Raw genomic sequence first — 25,267 nt, 5'->3', positions numbered from 1 at the left:
AATTAGATTGGAGTGAGGAAACAAAGGCGATGTCCATACACTGAGCCACTGTGAGACCAGCTGGAATGACAAGAACCACAAGTTACCCAGTCCTGAAGAGCCAGAGCCATGAAACCACATGTACCCTGGACACATGCCTGTACCCACTCTTTCTTCTCTCAGCTCTAACTCCAGCTCCAAGTCTAAGCTGCTCTTAGAATGAAAAATATTGCTGACTGTTGGCAGCCAGTGCCCAATGCCACTACAGTTTCTTGGCAATTCAAGAGAAAAACAGAACAGAACAACTGCTTTGCCTGAGGATGTGTGTTCTGTCAACACAGCAGGAAGGTGACTCTCAAGGCTGACCACTGCAGTCTCATGGCCCATGAAAACTCCTCCGATGCACTTGCTGCTGGGAACCCTCAACAGTTCTTAAGTGGAGTTGAGTATTAGGAATCATAGAATCATAAAATGGCTTGGGTTGGAAGGGAGCTTAAAACCCAAGCAGTTCCAACCCCCTGCCATAGGTAAGGCTGTGAACCAGCAGATCAGGCTGCCCAGGGCTCTGTCCAACCCAGCCTTGAATGCCTTCATGGATGGGGCACCCACAACCTCTTTGGAGGGAAGCAAAACATTCCATGTCCAAAACATTCCACGTGTCATGTTGGGGTTTTACATCCTCCAGGCTTGAAAAAATAGCCTGTCTTGATTAATACTATTCAGTTTGAAAAACCGGCAGTTCATGAATATTTTAAAAAGATCATGGTACATCAACACTGTGAATTCATCTCAAATGTACTGATTTCCCTCTTCCCTCTGTTCATTAAGTATTAGCATTACTACATGATCTGTTTTAGCAACCCATCTTGAGAAATACAGCACAGGAGGAGTCATTTTAAGTTTCCAGTGTGAAACAAGTCCATAGAGAGAAATAAATTGGCTGCCAGTGTGGAAACTACTGCACTTTTTTGGTTTACACAGCTCAAAACCAATGCTTTTGTTAAGTGATGACGTGTGCAAACTTCTATAATCTCACATTGTCAAGACCTGGTGCAAATCAGATAATAGGAGGGTTCTTGTAGTAAAGCATGTAGAAAATTGCCTGCCTGCAATATCATCTGTCCATGAGTAGTTTTGCATTGTTTGTGCAATGAAGGGCAGCAGTCTTCTAAGAGAATTAATCATTGTGAAATGGTCAACCACAGCTTCAAACAACAGCTGAAACGTTTTCCCTGTAGAGAAATAAGCCACAAAGACAAGTGGAGCAAAACACATGCAAGTTGATTATTAATAACCAATTTAATTCAAAAGAAGTGCATTGCTTCTTTTTAACCAAGCACTGGGCAGCTGATCTGATCAAATGCTGAGGACCAGGTACTCGGCAAATTAGTGGAGATATGCAGCTCAGGGTCCAGCCAACCCAGCAGATGAAGCATCTGTGTTATTACTGGGACATTTAGGACATTTCCATGTACAGCTGATCTTCTTCCAACGTCTCTGTCCCATTCTATATCACTGTATATAACCAACTCTGTGGGCAACCAATGGCAAGGAAATAGGGCCTGATCTGATAAATGAAGAATCAATGCACTGGCTTTAGTCTTCTGCAGTGCCATCTATGATCTGCTTGAAGGAGAACGGGCAAAATTTGTATCCAGCTCCCACATAGAACTTGTTCTGGAACTCCACCCTGGGGAGGAAGCAGAGAGAGGCGTCAGTGCCACTTGGGGTGGACAGCATCTGCATCCAGATGAGAAGCCAAAACATAGTGCCTGTGGAAAAAAGGAGCCACGAGAGCTGGTGGCCTCCAAGACAAGAATGCAGTCTCCTTCCAGAGCCAACTGGGAGACACAGGCGGCCCTGGAGAGCAACTCAGCACTCATTAGCTCCGACTTTCCTTAAGCAGCCTGGAAATGCTCCTCAAGAGACCAGCTGGCAGGACCTTGTATGCCTGCTAAACTTCTTGCAGCTCTGAAAGCTGGATAACCACATGCTGTAGCTGGGTTCTCTGGTGTGAAAGCGGCACAGTGCTGCCTAGCATACTTCTTACCCTCCCTGCACAATAAGAAGCAAATCCACCACAATTTGCTGTAGCAGCCACAGATCAGGCTCATGGAGTACACCAAGTTTTGGTGATGGTGGGGGAGAATTTGTTACCTCAGCCTTATTTTACATGTTATCATGCAGGTCAGTGGGGCCTAAGAGGCACTGCTCATTGACTGGGAAAAGCTGAAGGCTCCCATTTGCTATGTGTGCCTACCATCCTCACAGCCTCACAAGGATGGGTCACTCCACAGTGTAGCCTAGAAATGTAGCAGGCCGCCTGTGTCTCCCTTCCAGGCAAGACCTGCCACTCTGTTGGTCAAAGGTGTACAAACACATATGTATCAACATGGCACAGTTGGTGCGGCCACCACTGTTCCTCCAGCCCCATCCCTCCCAGGAAGAGCTTAGGGAAAAATCTCCAGAGCAGAGCACACAACCTACCAATGCAGGCGCAAGGCATGCAGAAAGGCTGACAAACCCTCCATGACGAGCAGGATGGCTACGGTCAGCACTGCAAAAGCAGCAAAGATGATGAAGACAACAATGAGGCCTACCCAGCTGCTGTTGTTTAACCCATTGTGCATTACCATCGTCCAGAGAACTTCTGACAATTCTGCGAAAGGAAATAACGAGAAAACAGTTCTGAGAAACAGCCATGGACAGACACAGCACTCAGTGTGCTCCATTTTTCCCATCTAGGTGAGCTGGCTTAAAATGTCAGCCCTGCTGAGAGTAGTTGTGCATGGCCTCCCCTTGATGAGAAGGGAAGGAAAATGCATGCAGGTTATTTTCCATTGCTTCTCTTCACTGTGTTGGAAGATAAGTGTGCTGCTTTATCTTGGCTTTATGTCACCAAGACCACACAAGCACACTACCAGGTCCATTGTTACCCTGATACAACAAAGTAATCAATTTAATTTGCACATCTTTAACATGACAGCTGGGCTCTATGCAGAGCTTTATAGAACTGCTTGCTGCTAAATCCCAGTGAAAGTGATCGATTGACATAGTCAATACATTTGCAGATGAGGTTTCAAGCTGTACTGATTGATGCCAGCAGACCCACAAGACACAGAGACAAGTAATTCCCATTTGTTCCCCAGACCATTTCTTCTGGAGTGTCACAGGGAAGTTATGGTGGGGTGGGATGGAGAAAATTGGTTGGTCTCACCCAAGCCAAGACAGGCTGTTTTAAACGTTTAGGTAGCCTGCATGCTTGTTAAAGATTTTTTTTCCCTACACAACTGTAAATCAACATTCTCATTACTGGCATATCTGATGTGCTTGGCCATCAGGAGATCATATTCCTATCCTAGTTACTCCAGTTACCCAGGATAGATTCGGAACCAAGAAATTTTTGTCTTCTGATAGAGGCAAAGAAAGGACTTAGCCCAGCTCTTCTCCATCCAAATACTTCAGCCACCACTCCAGCCTTGTTTTCCATTTCATCAGTCATTGCATGACGGGTTCTCAGGCCATATCCAGACTACAAGTTCAAAAACCTGTTATTTTAGGTGACATAGTGAGGGATCTCTTTGTAACTGATGCCCTCAGGAAAAACAGTCCTTTCAATATCCCTTTGCAAGGCTGCAAAGGAACACCATGATTTTCCAGGCAGATTTCTGACGACACTTATGACTGCCCTTGTCTCAGCTCTTTAGCTAGTTTATTTTATTTAGATACCTGTCCTCCATGTGAAGCTTATGCATGTTAGCTTCCATTCAAATTCTACTACGTTTATTTCTGTGCCAAGAACTACTGCTCCCTCCATCAATCCATGGTGTACCCCCTCCCTTCTGTTTTATCCTTCTATGTCTGTACCCAGCTCTTCAGGACAGGCACAACTCCTAGCCAGAGGTAGTACAGCAATATTAAAAAAAACATTTCACAAAAATTAGGGTAGTTGAAGTTCCAGCCAGACGGAACTTCTAGTGTTTGGGCATTTGTTTTTGTCTTAAATTAAGGTAAAAGACACTGAAATGCAGTGTATTTTTCATGACATATGAGGTTCCACTATATATTGCAGGGAAAAATCCTAGTGGAGATGGTAACATCCAAGAGTTTTTGAGCTGAAACTTTTTCTAAGCTAAATCAAAATATCTTTTACAAGTTTTTGATATTCATCTGCATAGCCTAAGGCTACAGCAAGTGCCTCCCAGAATGTGCAGCTATAGTACCAATACTGCAATTACTTTTTTGGACAGGAGCACCCATTTGGGTTGCACCTCCTACACAGACACATGCCATGAGGACTCTTCCAGAAGTAGAGTTAAGGAATAGCATGGGAAATGGGCCCTGGCTAGGAAGTGCAGTCAGAAGGTCCCTGCTCCTGGGAATCACCACTGAAAAAACAGGTAAGTCCATCACAAAACACTTGGATTTATCTGAAGAAAAACACTCTGAGAGGCAAACACCTACAAGGAGGACTTTTTGATCTAATGGGGAAAATCTCAGCAATAATCAAACACCATGAGAAGCAACGATCAGCATGGAATTGCTGGTGAGGTAGCTAACAGGTTGTCACTCACGTGCATGGGCTAAGCTCAGCGCCCAGAGCCTCAGGTAGGACGCTGTGTTGGAAATGCAGCCAAGGCAATATTCAATGGTATGGATAGCTTGGTGGACAAATGTGTCTCCAAAGTTGAACTAGAACAACAGAAAACCAAAATTTTTTTTCTTGCTTCAGTGTTTCCTGATTAACATTCCACCAAAGACTGTTCATATTCCTCCATTTCCCTACTATGTCCTGAGCAACAAAAAGATGTTATCCAAAGGAAAAGACTGCACTGAAACATGTCAATTCTCTATGTCCTTTCCATACATTCTCTTTTGAAGAAATACAATTTTAGTGAAAAACAAACGTTCAGAAAACAGGTCATATCCCAGTTTCATAATTTCGAATCTGGAGTAAGGCGGGAACCCAATTGCTCCCAGTCTTTATGATTTCCACCAGAGGCAGAAATTCTTGTATAAAGTAGGTGTTTCCAGGCTATCTGCATTTTGGCATATGCCTCGTGGGAGATCTCACTGAATAAGCGTATCTCTTAACACTGTGAAGATTCCCTTCTCATTCAGACATATGCACACCCAATATTGTTGGTACTTCAAACTGTTACAAACACTTTTGTCACTTTTTTCAGTGTTGCTGCATATTGCAGAAGCCCTTGACAGTCTGTGCCAAAGAAAGATTTTTCTCCTTAGCCAACACTGCAGGCTGCCAACTTTTAAGTGCTTCTTTGCAATTTAAAAGAAGGAAAAATTGCTGACTCTTGAGAAAGCCTTGACCTTCTCTGGGTGCTATGTGGAAGTGAAATAACTCCCTGGGGAAATGAAAGCTCGAGGTTTGTAAGAATGCCTTCTCTCACCAGACAAAACATAAGGAAAAATTTAAAGGAATTTTTTCTATTAAAATTCAGAGCTTACTCTGTTTGGAAATACAAACTGTTGCAACAGAATGTCTTCGTAGCTTGTTAAAAAGAAGGGCTGGCTACTCTGCAAAAACCTTCTGTTTGGCTTTGTGTCTTGTACTACTGCCTGAATAATTCCTTCTGTTCACATGTTCTTACCTCTTCTTCATCATCCTCATGGGCACCACCACCATGGTCTGCTTGGGAAGCTTTCTTGGTATGATTGGTCTCTGGGGCATCCACTTCATTTTCTCCCACAGTGTTTCCTGGGTGAGCTTGAGACTGAATCTTTCAGAAACAAAATGTAATGTGACTTTTGTACCATGCTACAGCAGACCATGGCACAGAACTTCATCACTAATCTCTTGACAGGTAACGTGTGAAGAACTATATCACGAATATGAAGACAATTTCAACAGCAGTCCGTCATCATAGACTGCAAAAAATGAGTACTCCTACTGAATGGCTAGAAGCAGTAGTAAAAATTTCCCTTCTAGAGCTTTTTTTCAATGATCCTAAACAATTTAGAGCTTGTTTCTTGTGTCACAATGCAGATTTTTATTGTCACAAATCGAAGAACCGCCACTTTTGGTAAATGAGAAAATTGAGGCTTATTAAGGCTGATCATTTCAGTTATATAACATCAAAACAAAGACATCATCATCAAGTGAAAGGGAAAAGGAACCTGACAGGGACAGATGACTTAAGGAAGGTCGCAAAGATACTCAGATACTCACAGAAGTGCAGTGCGGATTCATTTTGAATCAATGAAAGCCTCATGTCAACCAATCTTCTCTCCATAATCATACAGAGCTCATTTAGAGGCCTGAACAACCTGATCTGAGCCTCATCTCAGAGATGATAGCATAACATAAGAATAGCCCTGCATTATATGCCTATAATAGTCCTATTATACAGCACAACAAAATACTGACTTCACAGCTTCTGTCAGGTTCTGCTTTGTTGTTCTTTATAGCTTCCAGTGGGTTTCATGGGCAAAGTCTCTTGATAACACATTGTTTCTTACCACAGCAGTAATCTTTGTCACATCTGCTTTATCTTTGGATTATCTGAATGTCAGCAGAGAGAACAGACTGTTGCAAACTTATAAATCTGGGTAAATGTAAGATGTGATCAGACAGCTAACATATGAAAATCGGGAACAGAAATAGAGGGGCAGTATAGGAGGTGGGGAAAAGCTGTCAAATGTTTCCAGCATAAGAGCAGGATCTGGAGCTAGCCATGTCAAGCTTTCATTGAAATCCCAGAAGAATGACAAAACAAGGAATTACAGTGCAGAGGCAAGGCTGCAAAAGTCTCCCAGGGACCTGCCTTTCAGTTATAGGTCAGAAGTGACTGAGTTGGAAAGGTCACATAGCAAAACCGGTATCTCTTTCTTCCAATAGAAACATCTGTGCCCTATAAAAGGTACTCCAGGCACTACCTCCCACTATAAAGAGAAGTAAATCCTGACAGACAAGTAAAGTCCTGTTAGCGTAATAAAGGAGAGAATTAATGAGCAACCAGGAAACTGCAGCTGCTGCAATTACGTACTAAAGAGCTGGGTGAACCTCAGAGCCCAAGGGAAGGAGGGTTTTGTTCATGGGAAGGCAGTCACTCAGGGATAAAGCATTTATGAAAAGCTTTTAAATAAAGCCTTTTCTGTAAGAAGCGTTGGTCTCTCAGAGACCAGGTTTGTCAAAGATGCCCTGTTCCTAAAGAGCAGCCAATCTGGTTTGTGAGCTAGGCATGCAGGCCTTTGCCCTCTTATTGGCTTTACTGGTCCTTCTAAAACTCCTCTAGTTTTGGATGTTACTTTTGGAAGATCTTGGCGTCGCTGTTCTCCCAATAGAGCATAGCCTTCTGAACAAAATCTCCTGCATCCTATTTAGATGGCTCAGTCAAATGTCCACTCTCTAAAACACTGTTTGAAATTTCTGGAGAAAGTTTGAGATCAGAATAAAGCAAAATTAGTTAACTGCAAACAATTCTGGAGGTTTTCTGCCTCAGCTTTGCCTTTGCCACCCTGAACCCCCTTGCATGGCCCACATCTCTCACCATGCGTCGTGCTTTCTGGTGGTTGGCTCGGAGGATGAAAGGTTTAATTAGCAGCATCCAGGGAATAGCAATCAGAGCAAATATGACCAGAAAGCTCTGCACTTCTCTCTAAAAGAGCCAAAAATAGAAAAATAAAATGTCATTTTTACTTCCTTTAGCCAACTGAATTGATGGTAAAAAACTTGATACTATAAAATGTTTTTGTTTTACTCAATGAATACAATCCTCAAATTGGTTGACTCTCCTCTGCATATGATTATATGAAAATAAACGTATTTTCACTTCTTAAAACTCCAAAAAGTGCTGCCAGCTGGAGATGGTTGGAGACTTGGAGATGAAAAGCTTTTACGTTGAGAAGTGCAATTTGCCAAAACCCAATGTTACGTACTTGAACCTGGCTCTCCAATGGCCCAAGTGAATGTCCTAACCACTGGGTGAGGTAATGAGTCTGCCTTGCTCTGATCAAAGCAGAAATGCTGCTGTAAGGGCCAACCCATTCAAATCTTCCCTTGGAAAGCAGAGAATCCAGGATTTGCTTTCCGTTTTCAACTCCAGAAGGGAATGAAATTCCCATAATTTATCTTTGATAACACATTGCCCCCACCAGTACATCAGTAGAAGGTGTCCGTGTCGCAGTGTGCCACCCCTATTTCTGTCCCAATGTAAATGTTTGTACTCTAAAACCAAATCAACATGACACAACACAAACCTACAACTTTTACATTTTTTTAAAAGATGGCTCACCTCCCTGGTTACTTCATGGCTGGTTTCGTACAATCTTTGCATTCTGACTATGCAAGGGAATTACGAAGATAATGGGGGGTGAAGGGTAGGTATACGAGAAAAAATAGTTTTCACAGAAAGCTTTAGATTGTTCCAGAGTAAAATGCTGCTTAATTATTTTTTTTTGAAAGCTGGGAAAACTCCTCTGCAGCCTTAAGGCAGTTATTAGGGACAGACCAGTTTTTTCTACAAGATCTGATTTGCCAGTAGCTCCATAACTGAGTTAAAGGTGAAGTGCCAAAATGTGTAACCGAATGGATGTAAATGTATATGTGACTGGAGGCAGCACTTGCTTGCAGATTTTTCATTGATGCTGCTGATACAAATGCAAGCAACAAGAAAACTCCCTGTTTGGAGCAAAAAGATATAACTTTAAAAGAAGTTTTCTCTCAGTGGAGGTTTTTTTTTACTTCTACGTGTGGGTAGTTTGCACCTGTGCGTGTGTGTGTGTGTGTGTGTGGTAGTGGTGGTGGGTGTTTTGTTTGTTGCTTTTTAAAGTGAGCTCCCCAGAGAAGATACATTTGAAAAAAAAATCCACAAATCCCCAGGTTACTTCTATTTTTTAGCTGAAAACACAGTTTTCAGATTTTCCAGAAAAGAAAAAAAGGAATACATCATCAAGAAAAGGAGACACTTGTTTTATCTCCAGGATGTATCAAAACTCAACGACAGTATTTCTGCAATAGTGAGCACTGACTATTCACCCTTTTTTTTTGTTTTTCTCCCAAAGTATTTTAAATTGTATCCTCATCCTAGCAAGATGACACTAACAGTGAGGTTTCTGCATCTGTGATAGCTCCGCTCTCCTACCTGTCTACAGGGCCAAGAAGAATATCAGAAGAACAAACTTCTCCTATGCAACTGGCCCTTGTAGTTGAGGTTCTGAGTATTTTCCCCATTTTTATGCCCACCCTCCATACATCCACTGCAGATTCACAAGAAGCTGCAGTGGATTCAATCTTCTTGATGCATACCTGGTGCAGATATAGTGGAGCATTAGAAGCATCACTGTAATTAAACAGAAACATATTGATGAAGTGGATAAGAATGCTTGGTGCGCTCTGTGATGAGTGGACATCAAAACGACACCATTTGAAAATAATCATGAAGACAAGGTAGCCAAAAAGACATATAATAAAGATCATCTCAGGAATGAACTGCAGGATGATGTTGATGTATTTCTTGAAGTAGCTGGAAAGAATAAGAAAAGATAGTTACGATTAATACAGTGACTATTAATATGAGGTTGCACCCAAGCATGACAAATTTGCTTGGTGTGTATACTATTTAGTCTTTGGAAAATCACATTAGAAACATACTACTATTACTAGCCGAGAAGAACTCTTTAATGGCAGTCCATATGAATGAAAGTGAGTATTTAAATGCAAAAGCTTTTTGTGCAGATTATCTTCAGGTTCTTGTGCTTTCCCATTAGCGCCTGAGCATCTCAAAAGATTAACACATTCAAATAAAAACCTATTTTCAAAAAAAACCCCAACAAATTTACAAAGCAGTATAAGCTGAGGAAGGTCAGAAAACAAAGAGTAGAATCAATTCTGTGCAGTTCTCTCTCTCATCTTCAAACATCTCCCATCCTTTTGGTGACTACAAGCCTTCAACCTATGAAGAATCTCTCAAGGTAGTGGTTTCACTTCCTCCGCTCTACCTCCAATTCTCAATTTTCTTGTAAAATACAGAGGGAGAGAAATAGACATGCACCTACACATTCTAACCAAGGGCCCACTGAGTCAGGAGGAAGAGGTGTACACACAGCGTGCAAGGTATCAGAATACTTTGGATTAAACCTAAAGAATTTGTCTTTCAAGACAGAAATTACCAAAAAGTGAAAGGTGTTGCATATTTTTAATGTAGTGCATTTTAATATTTCTGCAAAATCAAGAAGATGAAGAGAGAAAGTGAAAAAGACAATTTGCTCAAGAGAATAATTACAGTGTAGTGGTCATCCCATTCACCTGGCCTTTGGACTTCACACTCTATAACAGCAGTGGTTTGAATGTCAGTACAAAGACTATGGGGGAAAGAGTGAAATTCAAATCAACAGATCGAGACACGAGGCTTTCTCTGTACGAGGGACACTAGTTTAGAGATGAGGACTTCTATGTGCAGCAGCAAGGGGCTTGGTGAAACAGACTTACATGTGGTTAAAGAGACTGAGTATCACCCCAAAAATCATATGCACAATCCCAATCACAACTGACATCTTCATTTTGTAGGAGTTCAGAAAAGTCAACTTGTTTGATGCAATGTTCCAGATCTTTGGGAAAAGGTGCAAAGAGACAGAAGAATAAGATTTTCAGGTTATTGCTCAATAATAGATTTGTGGAAGTCATTCCTTTAATTACATCAATTTACTCCTACCTGTACTACTAAGAAGACTAAGCAACAGAAATCTAGTTGTTCTTTATAATGCATCTCACTCTGCCAAACTCCTAATCTAAAAGGTATAATGTATAATTTCACAGAGGAAATATCGGGGAGTTAAAATGATGTATTGATTTCATTTCATTCGTCCAGAAATTGATGCTAAGGCTGGTAACAGAACCTAGCCATTTTCAGTGTTATTCCTTGCTTCTCGGCTCAGACATCACCACCAGTGGGGGAGGAAAGACATGAGAAGATTTCTCCTGTTGCTAGAGAAATTTGTTCAACATTCACCAGAGAAATAATAAGAACAAAGCATGTTCTACCTTTTTTTTGAAAACAAAAATGAAGCTCTTTCCAACTCACTGGCCATGGAGACCAGATTATTGCCTGCCTCTCTGTTGTTCCTCCCCCACATTCATGGTCCCAGCCTCTCAAACAAGCAGCAACCAAGGTTAAAAAGGGACTAGCCATGATTAACCTAAATTAGGTATGTGTCTGGGAGATGTACAGAAAATTCAGCTGTCTCTGACATGACTTCCTGAACTGCACTGCCTGCATACTGGGCTGAGCTTCAGAGCTGAGATTGTGAAAAAGTTACAAGGTCAATTCCTCCATAAAACATGGGAAGCCCACATTTCTTTGTGTGACCAACAGAAATGAGAGCACATCCAGCAGAGCAGAGGTTAATTGGATAATATTAAGGTAGAAACAGGAAAGCCTGAGGTTACCAACTGCATTTTAGTATGTGGTAAAGAGAGAACAGGAAGAATACGAAAATAGGAGAAACAACCTGGCTTTCAAGGCCAGTTTGGATGGGACCCTGGGCAAACTAATCTGGTGGGTGGCAGCCCTGGGGGGGTTGGAACTGGATGTGCTTTAATGCCCCTTCCAACCAAAGCCATTCTATGTTTCCACATCCTTGAATGCTAAAGAAAAGCATCACTAGTGCTGCATAAATAGACAAAGAGAAAAAAGAGAAGAACATGGCTTCAGGAGACAGAGCAAGGAGCTACAGATGTACCTGATGTATAGAAACAAGAATGAAATACAAATTATCTTAGAGCAATTTAATTTAATTACTGGATCTATTCCAAATGGGTATGGATTTCCAGAGTAGACCCCTGGGACTGCTGGATCCAACTGAAGCACAGTGTTGTCGAGAAGCACTTCCTTACTACAAGAGAAAAATGACATAACTTTTGCAGCTTAATTTCACCATATAAACCAACAGTGTATTTACACGTGATGTGCTGAGAACTACCACACTACACCTCCTACCAGCTCCAATATTTCTCTGAACTGTTACCCTGAGTTTGTGTGCACATGTGTGCAGAATTGGGTCCTACACGATGACAGTCTTCCACCACCCTGATAATTCTCTATGCATAAGCCCTGGACATCAGTGTCTGAACAAGAAGGCTTGTTCCCACGGGCTCTGCCTTTTCATTTCAATGGTGAGCTTATCTGTATGTATCAGACAAAACCTCTGATTCACTGTCACTGTCTTTCTTTTCAAGCTTGTGTGCTCCATTTGGTGTCTTTTCACTTATTTCCCACATTTAGCCACTTACTTCCACGTGTTATTTTTAAACATGGGGATAATGTGCCAGGAAGAGCCGAAGATGTTGAATGATTTGGAAAAGCAGTCATTGTAGATGAAGCCAGTATACATGGAAAATATGCCCATGAGCAGAATCAGGTAGCGCCCACTGAAAAAAGTGTTCCAGATCTGCAGGGGAAGAAGGCAGCAGTGGTAAACATACACCTGTTGGACACTCCTTTTATTAAATGAAACAATGAGCCTTCTCCCAGGCTGATAGGGTCCATCAGCTTGTTGGTACTTGCCTCATTAGTGCTCTTCTGGGCCAGAAGGCTCTCCTCGTTAATGACCATCCAGAGTGCAAAGCCCAGCATGACAGCACCATGACCACAGTCCCCAAACATCACCGCAAACAGGAAGGGGAAAGTGATGATAGTGTAAGGAGCTGCAGAAAGGAAAACATCAGAAGCTCAGCTCCTCCTAAACAAGAGGAACTCAGCAGAGAAGCAGCTCACCCCACTTAGCCATTCCGCACAGCTGCTGTCCTTAAGAAATCCTTGATCTCTCCTCTACTCACCAGACAACCACATTTACTGCAGAACTAGTTTTGCCACTAGAAAGAGTTTTCAATTCCACCTTCAATGCAGTTTTAGCCTTCGTTCTGGCCCACCATTATAAAAAAGGCATAATGTGCAGACAGTTGCATCCTTTGTAGCAGAAAAACGCATTTGAAGGTTAGTTTCATGTTTCTCAGTATTCTGGGCTTAAACAGACTGAGTTTATCCAATTTGCTTCCACAGACTCTCCTATCCTCATTCTCTGCGGTTTCCTTGGAATTCTCTACAGCTGTTGCACACTTTTCTCAGGTGCTTTTGGCTTCTTTGCCTCAACACACTCAATTCATTTTCTTGCGAGCTTACTCTTTTCCTTAGGGCTGCTAACTCACCATTTGCTCTCCATCTTATATTTGCACTATTCATTATTCCTACTGCAAGAAATCACTGGAGACTAAGGGGCCAAATTCTATACCTAAGAAAATCCATGCTTGCACACTGGGCAGTACCACTTTTTGCCAGTGAGAAATACTGTCCACATTTCTCATTGCATTTTAGCCTGGTGACAGAATTCAAAGATTTCATTTTGGCTTTGGCAAGGCTGGCACAGATTGCCAAGTGTTTCTCACCTGGGTTCATCTCCCTGTAGTTGCCCACACCGTACGCATCCACGATGTTCTGAAATCCAGCTGTGAACTTGTTAGTCCTGTTGAAGGTAGGTGGTGCCATCCTAGTGTGTATGGTTGTCAGGATAGGGGCGATGGTAGAGCCACTTCTCTCCTGCAAACTCAGTGACAAGGGTAAGCACAGTCAGGGCGGCTACCAGGGAAAAATTGGTCCTGCAGCACCGAAGCCTTTGTTCAGACACGCACAAGCAGCAACATGAATGCTGGACTCAAGAGTGTTATATCTTAACCCTTTTTCTCATACCCAGATTTTCCCATTTTCTATGCTACTGATTTGTTCAGGGGAAGCTGTCAGCACTGCTGGCTCCTGTGGGTTGATCAGAAAACTACCAAGATTTAGAGCTGACCTTAAATTCCCTGAGGCCCAAGCAATCAAGCAATAACCTCAACTTTAATTAAAGGACAGAAAAAAATTAATTAAAAGACAAAAAAAAAACCAACAAAACAACAACACAGAAAATGGAGTCCAGCATTACAGTAGCAGACAGAAGCCTGAACATATGCTCAACATATGAGCAACGTGGTTTGGGTGAGAGCACTTGTCTCTTACCATTCCCTGATGGAGAGCTCTTTTTATCCTGCCAGCATCAGCTACTGGGAACCAGATCTCTGCAATGACACACTGCTGGGTGACGTCAATGTTACAGCAATTCAGGATGTGATAGATGGCCTTGATTTTCTTTACCTTGATCTCCCAGGACCACATGTTGGCTGCTGCCTCGTGCAGCAGTCGCTGGCGGTGGGACTCAGTTTGGGTTATCACCTGTAACACAGCACAGGCAGTGCTCAAGATGGGAAGCAGCAGGTAGTATGGTCTATCGCGTTGTAAACACTTACTGTGTTTAAATCCTCAATCCTTGTGTTCACTCCATCAAGCATTTCTCGGCGCTCAGTGGCAGACTCTGGACAGGGGTACACTGTGGCACGAAATCTAGCCAAGGGAAGAGAGACAACAGAAAAAACATTTGTCTCATTATCTCTCTCAGCTGCTACAAGGTATGTGGTATTACACAGCAGTGCTCAGCACTAACATCTCCCTAATAACCACAATAAGGATACAATTATAGAATTGTCTGAGTTGGAAGGGACCATTACAGGTTATATAGTCTGACTCCCCTGCAATGAAAAGGGACAGCTGCAGTTAGATCAGGTGCTCAGAGCCCCTCCAGCCTGGCCTTTGGTGTTTCCAGGGACCATCCACCACCTCTCTGGGCAGTTCCAGTAAAAAACTCACACCTTAAATCCAGTCTAAATCTCCCTTCTTTTAGTTTGAAACCATTTCCCCTTGTCCTATCACAACAGACCTGCTAAAGAATCTGTTCTTACAGCCCTCTGGATACTGAAAGGATACCCTGCTTAAGCCCGGGGAAATTTCTTGGCCTGCAAGGAGGCACAAAAATGTAACCCAGGCAGAAGCAGCTCTGTAAACAGAGCAGCCAACAGATGTCCCTCTTGCACTGAGGCTGGAACAATCCTGTGTCAGTGCCTTGCATTACCCTCCCGCAGTCACTGGGGGAAGGCAGCGCTAAACTGCTGTTTCACAGCAAGCAAACGCCTTAATGCATGCAGTCTGTGAGAGTAAATAATGTTGTGTGCGCAGGAGAAAACAAAAGGAGGATGGCCATGCGGCTGACTCTTGACTCCCGGTCTGTCTGTATCGCCAGACAGCTTGTGAAGATAGGTGCTTCCATAAGCTTATCTCCAAGACTATATTGAGGAGATGCAGCTGGTTAGTTTAGCGTGGTGTAATTAGGATAGATGTGGGCTCCCTTTGTGTGAGTGAGGTCTTGTCTGCATGCAGGTGTTGTGTGCTACTTCACCTATGGTATGCAACATGAACACCCCTAGTACATTAATGTAAGAGCACTGCAGTCCTGCAGTGGGGCTGTGCTGAGGGAGGGTCACAAAAGGCGCCTCTTGTGCAAGTATGGCAAATGGAAAGAGATAGAACAGGATCATTGGGGTTATGTCTGTTAAGGAGAGAAAAACATGCTCTCTGTACAGAGATGCATCACTTCTGGCTTCATCTGATAACAGAATACATCACCACCTGCTCTCCGAGGTCAGTTCCAGCACACACACAAGTGAGGACAGTAGCAAATTGAACAAAATGCAAAGCAGTTTCCTAGAGATCACCCCGAGCTGTGTGCAATGACAGCACACACTCTTTTGCTCAACTTCCAGGACTGAAGCTCTGCTCACCCAACACCTGGCACTCCCTTCCAAAGGTTACTCACCCTACCAATTATTCCCATCTTTTCATTCTTCACAGCTCTTAGTTCATCTTTAATAAGGATTTTTAATCAAACTTGAAAGCTTATTCCTCTGTGCTGTGGAGTTCCCCCATTCCCAATAATGTTACTGCAGCAGCGTTGCTTTGATCTTTTAACAGCCATTTTGCATACCGAGTATCAGGTTTGCCCTAATGGCACAGACATCTCTGAAAGCTCCTGGAGAATTCAGCAGGGAATCCTTACACTGATAAATCCAGTTTAGTATTCACACGAGCACTGAGGCAGCTGCAAGAAAAGGAGGAAAAGAAAATTTCTTACATTTTCCTCCTCCCTGCTCCTCTAGACCTTCCACTAATAAATCTGTGCACGGACTTAATGCTCGTGAAATTGGCAGACTAATGTTACCAATTAGAGTCAAGCAGACACTACAGGCGTAACCTGAGGCACACTGCTCTGCAAACAAATCTTAGCCTGCCTTGCAGGAGGCTGGCGTCTATCAGTCCTATGATTTTTGCAGGGTGTTTACCTGTCATGAATGATGCCTTAGTGCTAAGCAGAAACGTCCTGCAGAGGTTGGGATGACACAGCCTTCTGTTTTAGGTATTATTAACCCTGCCTTAAAGATGAGCCAGACCAAAATGTCTCAACCTGTGTACCAGGCTGATGGTCATGGAGCAGAAATGGAGAGGCATGGGATAGATACAGTTAAAAAGCATAAACTGAGCAAGACATACAGGCATATTGGCAAGCAAAAAAAATTTGAAAAATAGGAAGAAAAGGCATAAAGGAGGATTTCAAGTGTAGCCTGATTAGCTGGCAATAAATGAAAACCTGCCTGCTAGCACTGCAAAATGCATCCTGTGAATTTGTTTTCATAGAATCACAGAATCACAGAATATCCCAACTTGGAAGGGTCCCATAAGGATCATCGTGTCCAACCACTGACTCCACGTGGCACCACCCAAAAATCAGACCCTGTGTCTGAGAGCATTGTCCCAGTGCTCCTTGAACTCCCGCAGCTCAGGGCTGTGCCCACTGCCCTGGGCAACCTGTTTCATGCCCACCACCCTCTGGTGCAGAACCTTTCTGTGACATCTAACCTGAACTTTCCCCATTTCCTTGATAGAACCTCCCTTGTCTTAGGGGTGCATGTTTCCTTTCAGTTACAAAAGCTGAGAGAAACTGGTCTAAGTTCCTTTCTGTGAAGCTACCACCACAACCACACCACCAGCTCATGACAGCAAGTTGGCATGTTGTGGCCAAGTTGTGCAAGGATCCGCCCATGCTGCCAGCACCCTGCTGCGGAGCACTGTGCTTCCCATTTGGAAGATTCTGGGTACAATCAACAGCAAAAATGCCGACAGGCATCGTATGGCCTGTTCTTAAAGACAACAGGCAGCAGACTGATCCTGCACGGTGGGGAAGGCAAAACTCCCTCCTTTTCTGAGGCTCAGGATCAGATAGGAGCAGCTGAGTCTCCCTGCGCTCTCTAGGCCTCTATGGCTGCTTTTCACAGAGAGACGCTCATCTGAGGAGGGCATGAGACTGATTTGAAGTCAGTGCTCCTGATGTTTTGACTGAACCCAGGAGGCAAGGAAAGGCTTTCCTGAGGGAACAAGCTGGGCAAGAGCATTTGTTGGCTCCTTCCCCTTGAGCTTCTACAGGCTGTAGGCACTTGGCTGCCCTGCTAGGACTTGGGGCTATGCCTTGTATGGATTCAGTGACAGCTGACAGATCCCCTCATCAAATCTGATTTATGCTGCAACAAAGCCCATCACTCACCAGTGTTATGAAAGAGTAACAAAATATTCAACCTGAATTATCTTTTCAAGACGCTCAACCGGGTGGAAACAGGTCAAGCTGTATGAAACTTTCATTTCTCTTCTGGGCTCTGTCTCTGATTACATGGATATTGCCCAGAGGTCTTGGAAAGGGGGGGTAGAATAAACTACAGCATCATCTTTTCATTCTGAAAAGCAGGAAAGTTTGAGAACAGCCTGGGGATTAGCACGTTCTGAGTGCCTGGGCTGTGGGAACTGCTATGGCTCCTGGTTTTCAGAGTAAGGATGTTGAGTATTTCTTAAAAAGCAGTCCCCTTTAAGACGTCCCAAGTTAAGAACCTCACAATCAAAGCTCCTACTATCTGTCTCTAAGTCACCTTGGAAAATTTAGAATTTCAATTTCCAAGTGTCAAGCTGACATATATCTCTTCAGATTAGGAGCAGCAGAAGAGAGAAGCAGGATGGAGCTCCCTGGCTCCGCTGACAGCTCCCAGCCCTGCCAGCCCACGCCAACCAGCAAACACCTCCGTGAGAGTCCTGCCCAGCTGCTCGCCGGCTGCTTACCCATCACAAATCTTCTTGATTTTTTGTTTGAGCTGCTCTCCCTGATAGAAGATAATGAACACATTCTTTTTCACCTCTTCTCTCTGCAATGCAATTCAAGCAGAATTTAAAGCACTGGTGGCAAAGGATCAGGTGCAGAGAAGGTGCTGTTTCCCTAAGGCTGCCTCTTCAGTGTTAGTTCTTTTCCCTCAGCCCTAGTTTTCTAGCAGCAGATGCTGCTGCAGGGGACAGGCAAGGAGCAGAGGGGCAGGGACAGGAGATCTGGGGAACAGGGCTCGCCCTCAAGCCACAGAAGGAGTTGACTCTCTATGGTCATAGCCCACTGTCCTGGTGGCTCCCATAACACAGCCACCCCTCTAGGGCTCACCTTAGCTATGCAGTGCAGAGAAACCACCTCAGTGATGGCAAAAGTGGAAAGTGATAGCAAATAAACCTTTTCTCACTCTCAGGCTCTCCTGCCTTTCCTCTGCAGGCTGCCCTCAAGCACTGCAAGCACAGCCAGGGCTCTGCTTTGGTTTCTGCAGGCCAAAGGTATGCGCAGAGGCAGGGAGAAGCAGAAGCAAGCAGGTACCCACCGTCACAGGGTCCTCCAGGGGGGTATCCATCTCGGTGTATCTCAGATAGATGTTTCCCCTACAGGCTCGCCACAGCAGACGCTCAAAGGGTATCATTCTTTCCCTCTTTATAACCCCTGCAGTGAATCTGAACAGAGTTAAAAGATAGATAAATAAATTACAAGCCCATCCTGAGACTTCTGGGACCTGTAGCACATTCAGGTTTGCATTCTCTTTCTTTCCAGTCTGTGATAGCAGCGCAGTGTGGGTGGGAGGCCTGATCCAGAGGGGCTGTCACCAATACACACCCCAGCTTGGCAGCTGCAGCAGAAGGGGTGGTCCTCAGCTCCAGCAGGCCAGATGTGTCTTCACTGAAGAAATCATCTGGCAGATTGGTTTCTGCCTGGAAAACATCAGTTTTATAAACAAATCTAAGTTTGCCATTTGAAAACTATTCTCATATCTTTCTCCTGGCATGCTGTTGTTGTTTGTTTTTTTTTTTCCCCCACACAAAATCTTTCACAAAGATTCAGAGCAAAAGAAAAAAAGAAGTAAAATACATCTCAGAAATGAAAAGCAGAAATCCCATCTGAGAACCAAATTCTTGAGCCCCAGTGAATCACAGAGAGATGCAGACTCCAAAGTGACTGAGATATTTTTGCAAATGTCTGTAGGTTGCTCCAAAAGTAATGCTCCTATTTTATTATTTTGGCCCACAATATTAGAGGTGGGTGTTGATGGGATGGTAGTAGATGCTGAACCTTCCCACCAATATTCCATTACATTTTGTTGCTGTGTGACAGATGGCAGCAGAGGAGCATTCTGACAAAATGACATCTGGCATAGAAACACCTATGAAGTAAAATTATGTCATCGAATTTCTCCAAGTGAAAAAAATGGCATCCACAGACACTTGCTGACCATTTATGGAGACCAAACAGTGGATGTGGACACAGTGAGGCAGTGGGTGGTGCACTTCAGCAGTGGTGGCAGTGACAGGAGGTCACCTCTGCTAGTACAGATTTTTACAAGTGCAGCACACATGCTCTTTGTCATAGTCAGTGAAAATGTGCAGCTAGTGCCTGTGTTGAAAAATAGTGTTTTGTAGCTGAGAATTTGTTCTATCAAATAATTTTATTGTGCTCTTTGTATCTGTTTATTTCCACAGAAATAAACAGGAGGCATTACTTTCAGAGCAACCTACATATCTCACTGACTTGTGGTAAAGGTCACTCTAATTTGCTTAAAAGCCAAAAACAGCATCCAGAACATATCAAAGCATCCACATTTTTAGGAATCATCCACATCTCTATGGGAAGAGCAAAGAGATCTCTCACCTCAAAGAAGTCCTGAGTTTTCTTCAGCAGATGCTTGAGTTCCATCAGCTCAAGGAAGTTCTGCTTCAGAGTCTGCTGATTCTGGTTGGCTTCCAGCAGCTCAGCCTCAAGTTTCTCCAGCACTGTCTGTTTAGGAGCCAAGAGCATCCAGAAAAAACTCAGAAGCCGCACAGTGTACCTTTACCAGGCTGATATTAAATCTTGAACAATAGTCTGTTGTTTCTGGTTGTTTTTTCTTTCTTTCTTTCTTTTTTTTTTTTTTCCAACAAGAGAATATAGAACTATTCATTGAGCCTTTTTAGTAAGCACCGAGTTTGCAGAAAGGTATTCAGGAGGGAGAGGAGAGGGGAATCTAATCCAGGTTTATAAATATCTGAGGTGTGGGGGCCATAGTAGTGAGGCCAGTCTCTTTTCAGTGGTACGTGGGGACAGGACAAGGGGAAATGGACATAAGCTGCAGCATAGGAAGTTCCGCACGACTGTGAGCAAGAACTTCTTTATGGTGAGGGTGACGGAGCACTGGAACAGGCTGCCCAGGGAGGTGGTGGAGTCTCCTTCTCTGGAGATGTTCAAGACCTGCCTGGATGCCTACCTGTGCGACCTGCTGTAGGGAACCTGCTTTGGCAGGGGGGTTGGACTCGATGATCTCTGGAGGTCCAACCCCTACAATTCTGTGATTCTGTGATTATGATCAATACCTCATTTTCCCATTGCCACATTCCCTGTTGTACGCTTTGTCCTGTTCAGGCATTAAAGCCAGAATTCACCCTCTCAAAGCACAGGCAGGTAAATGAGTAGGTGTACCTCCATATCAATCATTTCCCGAGGCAGGGGGGCCTCTGGGTACTTCTCTAGTTTGACTATCTCCGCAACATCTTCCATTTCATTTTCCAGAAAACCTGCAAGGAGAGAACACATAAGTCTTGATATGGGGTCATTGCTGCTTCATCATCCTGCTCACCAGCTGCTGCTTAACCCACTATCAGGACCAAAGCATCACAATGCTGTTTGTGTGTTAAAGATTTTTCTGCAGGTTGAAGCACAGCACAGTGGTAGGAGATACGCTGCCTGGACTGAGCCTTCTGCCCAGCCTCAGATTATCACTGTGATTTTACACATGCTAATTATCCTCCTTTCAGTTTTGTTAACTGTTTTCAAAACAGGGGCAAAAATTTATAGCCCACGTGGCGGTGAAGTGTTAATTAGCTGATGCAGGAAAAACACTTTCAGGGTCTTGGATGAAAATACCACCATTTTGCCTCTAGTCCTGCTTCATGGTGTGTGAGCACTTAATACAGACATAAATCCCACACTGCCAGTTGCTGGAGGGCTGGCTGCCTTTGACAAGCATTTACTTACGCAGGATCCTCTCCAAGGATTCACACCTTCTCACTTCATTCACAAACTTTCTCTGGAAGCTGTTCACGTTTGCATTCAGCTGAAGACAGGAGGGAAAAGAGGCCTGAGGGTGAAGGCTGAGCACCACCACACTCATTTTAAACATCAGCAGAGAACAAATGCCTTTGGTGCAAGAGGATGTCTTACGGGCTCCTAATGGCAGGGCAATACCATGCTATTTCTGTGTATTAGGGCATCGTGGCTTTACCAGTCTAGTGGGCTCTCATAGAGAGCCCCCCATTCTCTGCTGGTGGAAGGTGCTGTCCTAAAGGGTGTGCAGGGGGTTTGCTGTTCACTGGGTGGGGACTCGGAGATGGGTGCAATCTCATAGAATCAGAGAATCCTTAGGGTTGGAAAAGACCTCCAAGATCATCTAGCCCAAATGTCAACCCATCACCAGCATGGCACTTGGCTTTCTGATCATCTGTGTGTTTTCCTGGTCTCCCCATGGGCTCTTTGTCTACTCTGCAGGGGTAAGATTCACCACTCATTTCCCAAAGTGCACATCCTGGAGAACACCTCTAGCCACCCAGCCTGCCTACCAGGTACCACTCACATCTCTGAACTGGACCAGGCCCAGGTCTCCCAGCTCAGCCACGCAGCAGTAGGCAGCCTCCACTTGCAGGAAGAGCTGCATCAGGCTCATTTCCTCGCTCCGAAAGACAGAAGCCATTTTGGCTGGCCTCTTCTTGCTCAAGTGTCCACAGGGGCCTCAGCAGCTGTGTGGTCTTCCTCACCTGGGGAGGTACTGAAGGTGCCGAGTGCTGTGGGAACATTGGGATCACTGAATCATAGAATGGTTTGGATTGGAAGAGACCTCAAAGATCATCTAGTTGCAACCCCTCTGCCTCAGGTAGAGTTATCATCCAGGCACTAAGTCAGGTTACTCAGCACCCCACCCAGCCTGGCCTTGAACATCTCCAGGGATGGGGCATCCGCAGCTTCTCAGGGCTGGAGGCTAACACAGCGCTGCCCATCACATCCTTCACTAAGATTTCTTCTGCTGCTGAAAGCAGGAGACTCCTCAAGCACACAAGGCTGCATCCTACCAGCAGGGGAATGGATAACAGTGTTGTGTGCAGCACAGAGGAGGGGAGATACCAGTCTTCTAAAGCAGATACCAATCAAATATTGGGCCTTGTTTTCTGCTGGCCCAAAAATGCTTCAGGCTGCTGCACTCAGACCCTTGTGAAGGGTTCAGTTTCTCTTTGTCTTCCACAATGCAGAGCAAAAAAACTCTTTAGTGGCACCTCACAGTTATACTGCAATTAGAAAGATGCCAGATTGCTTTCTGTCATTGGCACTGGTGGTGTGAACACAGCATTACAAAAATGTCCGGAGCATGTTATATGGGAATGGGGAGGAGCATTTTATTTAAATTAAAACAAACTTTAAGACTGAAAAAAACCATTTTCTCCCCATAAGGGACTGTTTTCAAAATGAGAAAAATGACATATCATGCATTTCATATTAGTTCCTTTCTCCTATATGCTTCCCATTATTTACCTCAGGTAGCTTGAACATACATATTGCCTGTAGTCATTCTTGCACAAAATTAACTAATTTACTTGCACAAACACAGTAATTATTATTGCCCAAAGAAAAACATGAAAGTAGCTATATTTCATGCATGCATTTAATTTTGAGAATTCAGCAGCAAACATACATCTTTTAAATAGCAAACAGGAATCCATACATAACCTCACTTCCACCTCTTGACAGGGATGGAAAGCCAAGTCACCTCAACCTCTCTCTTTCAACCTTATTTTCTTACAGTTTTGTGGGGGTTTTAATTATGATTTATTTTTTTTTTTAAATAATGCAGGAAGGTCTCCTCTTAAATATGCTAAAAGCATTTTGTAGGGTGTTAGAGGCTGTTTAAGAGGAGCACATTAGCCACTAGTTTGCATTTGCTGAACTGCCCTGTGAGCTTTCCTTGTCTTACTCCATTCATTCCATGATTTAAGATGCTGAAAATGCAGTATACAAAACAAATAGTTAAAATAAAACTTGCCTTGTGACAGCTCAGTGGGTCAAGTAAGGATATAACCATTGAAAATGTCTGGACATATTCAACAAAATGTAATTTTCGCAGGAGAAAGACCCCAAAGCTGCACCTACACCTCACTTCTTTCTCAAAAAGGTGAAGAATTCCCTAGCTGTGATTTTCAAGACATTGAAAAGAACATCAAAACATCTCCCACCTTAACTTCTTTAGGCTGAAAAGCATGAAGAGAATATAATTTAAAGCAGTTTGTTGTTCTAAATGGCTGCTAACTTCCATTGAGAAAACGCTGAATCTTTAGAATTGAACTACCAAAACTCAAACAAATATCTGAAATGTTTTAGTTCAAGCTGCTTCTCTGCTGTGACCGGTCAGGGAAAGGTCCCAAGGCTCACCCCTTTTGATTTGGAATGAAAGAGGAAAAAAAGCAAATAAGAAGAGAACTCTCTTTTCATCCAGAAAGCCTATTTCCTCCAATTTGGAGGACGGCAGAGTGCTCTCCCTCCACTCAGTGGGTGCAGGGAGCTTTCCAAAGAGCCGCTCTCAGATACGCCTGTCTCATCATTCCCCACCCCGACTGCTTTTTGCTTTGGCAAAATAACAGTTAACAGAAAGTCACTCACGTTTCCTTTGCTTTCTGTTTTCCAGCAGCGTTACGGGGCATGAACGCACTCCAGGCTGCCGGCACGCTGCTGTGTGGCTTGCAGGTGCTGCACTGCGCTCCTGTCCCCGTGTCCTTTGGATGGCTGTGGCAACTGAACTCAGCTGGGAGCAGCAGGTTGTTCCTGCTGAGCTCTGCGCTGGTCTGGACCAGAGAAAGGAAGGCTTCTCATGGCCAGGGGTGGCCCAGACCTGGTGCTTTCTGGCTGGGTCCCCACCTCCCCATGATGCGGTGGTGTGTTGGGACTAACAACACACGGTGCCTGAAAATGAGCCAGAGCCTTTGAAACCTGCTGCACGCAGGGATCTACAGACCAGTAACAGGTCATTTGCAGAGCTGGGCGCAGCGTCTGCGAGCAGGGAGGCGGAAAACTGCTGTGCTGTTTCTTGTGTGTTTCCTCAAACGAAGAGAAGAAAACAGGTGCAAGGGGCTGTGCCAGAAGTGCTCTATTGGATAGGGGCAGTAAGAAGAGAAGGAACACGGTTCTCACTGCTGGGAGTAATGAGTGCTGCATGCAGGAGAAAGGTGGCTTTACAGCCCTTCTGCTTTGGATAGAAGAGCTGCTCTTCCCAAAACCAGTGGCACAGCTCCCACTGAGGACAGAGGAGAAAGGGCTACATCCCAGTAAATAAGTGTGGCTGTGTCACTGCTCTGAGTACAACATCCATAGGGAGTCCTGCTCAAAGGAAATGCATGGCTATGCCTAAGTTGCAGAGTGTCCCTTAAAGCAGTGCTTTCTCTCAGCCAGACTTCTATAGGTTCCCAGCAGCCCTGCCACAAGCAGGGTACAGTGTGTCCAAGGGAACAATTCTGCTGGCTGGGAACAATAGCGAGTTTTCTAACACAGAGCTTTCCATTCCAAAGTAGCAAGGAGTGGCTCTGCCCACTAGGCCAGCTGCTGGGAGAGGGGCCGTGCTGCTTTCCAAAACATGCTGCCTCAAGCAGAGTGACCCAAAATGAACGAATAAAACCCATAAGAGCAAGCTGTACTACCCTGGCCACGTGATCCGGTTGGCTGAGCGGCAAGAGAACACAGGGCACAGGGATAAGGCTCTCTCCTGCCCTTTTCCCCCTCTTTGTATGCAGAGGAGAGCAGCAGAAAGCATCTCCTTTTTCATGCCTTTGGCACTGAGCAGTATGAACATTATTTGATAATAATCTCATTATCAGAGACCACATTATTGCCACTGGCAGCAGGCAAAGCAGCGGATGCCGGTGAGAGGCACAAGAGCCGGGGGAGGCTCCGGCCCCAGCAGTGGGCTTGTTGCCTTTCCTGGCTGCCAGGCTGGCTGAGG

General features: G+C 44.2%; 1 protein-coding gene across 1 annotated transcript; it reads right to left on the bottom strand.

The window, feature by feature from the left end:
- Positions 1-1,310: 1,310 nt before the first annotated feature.
- ATP6V0A4 (ATPase H+ transporting V0 subunit a4) lies at positions 1,311-24,094 on the bottom strand. The gene is made up of 21 exons (XM_042889752.1): positions 23,935-24,094; positions 21,863-22,070; positions 21,268-21,346; positions 20,713-20,807; positions 19,909-20,034; positions 18,880-18,974; positions 18,593-18,719; positions 18,018-18,100; positions 14,276-14,369; positions 13,989-14,201; positions 13,382-13,532; positions 12,504-12,643; positions 12,230-12,387; positions 11,739-11,832; positions 10,430-10,548; positions 9,248-9,464; positions 7,491-7,598; positions 5,592-5,720; positions 4,554-4,671; positions 2,467-2,638; positions 1,311-1,669 (listed from the first exon to the last, which is right to left on the bottom strand). The coding sequence occupies exons 2-21, from the start codon at positions 21,977-21,979 to the stop codon at positions 1,576-1,578; spliced, it is 2,529 nt and encodes an 842-aa protein (XP_042745686.1). The 5' UTR covers positions 21,980-22,070; positions 23,935-24,094; the 3' UTR covers positions 1,311-1,575.
- Positions 24,095-25,267: the final 1,173 nt, after the last annotated feature.

This window comes from Lagopus leucura, unplaced genomic scaffold (assembly GCF_019238085.1).
Source record: "Lagopus leucura isolate 7727_CA_CO unplaced genomic scaffold, USGS_WTPT01 Super-Scaffold_100159, whole genome shotgun sequence".
Taxonomy (NCBI): Eukaryota; Metazoa; Chordata; class Aves; order Galliformes; family Phasianidae; genus Lagopus; species Lagopus leucura.
The sequence above is the reverse complement of the archived record's forward strand: the minus strand, read 5'-3'. Positions and strand labels throughout refer to the sequence as shown.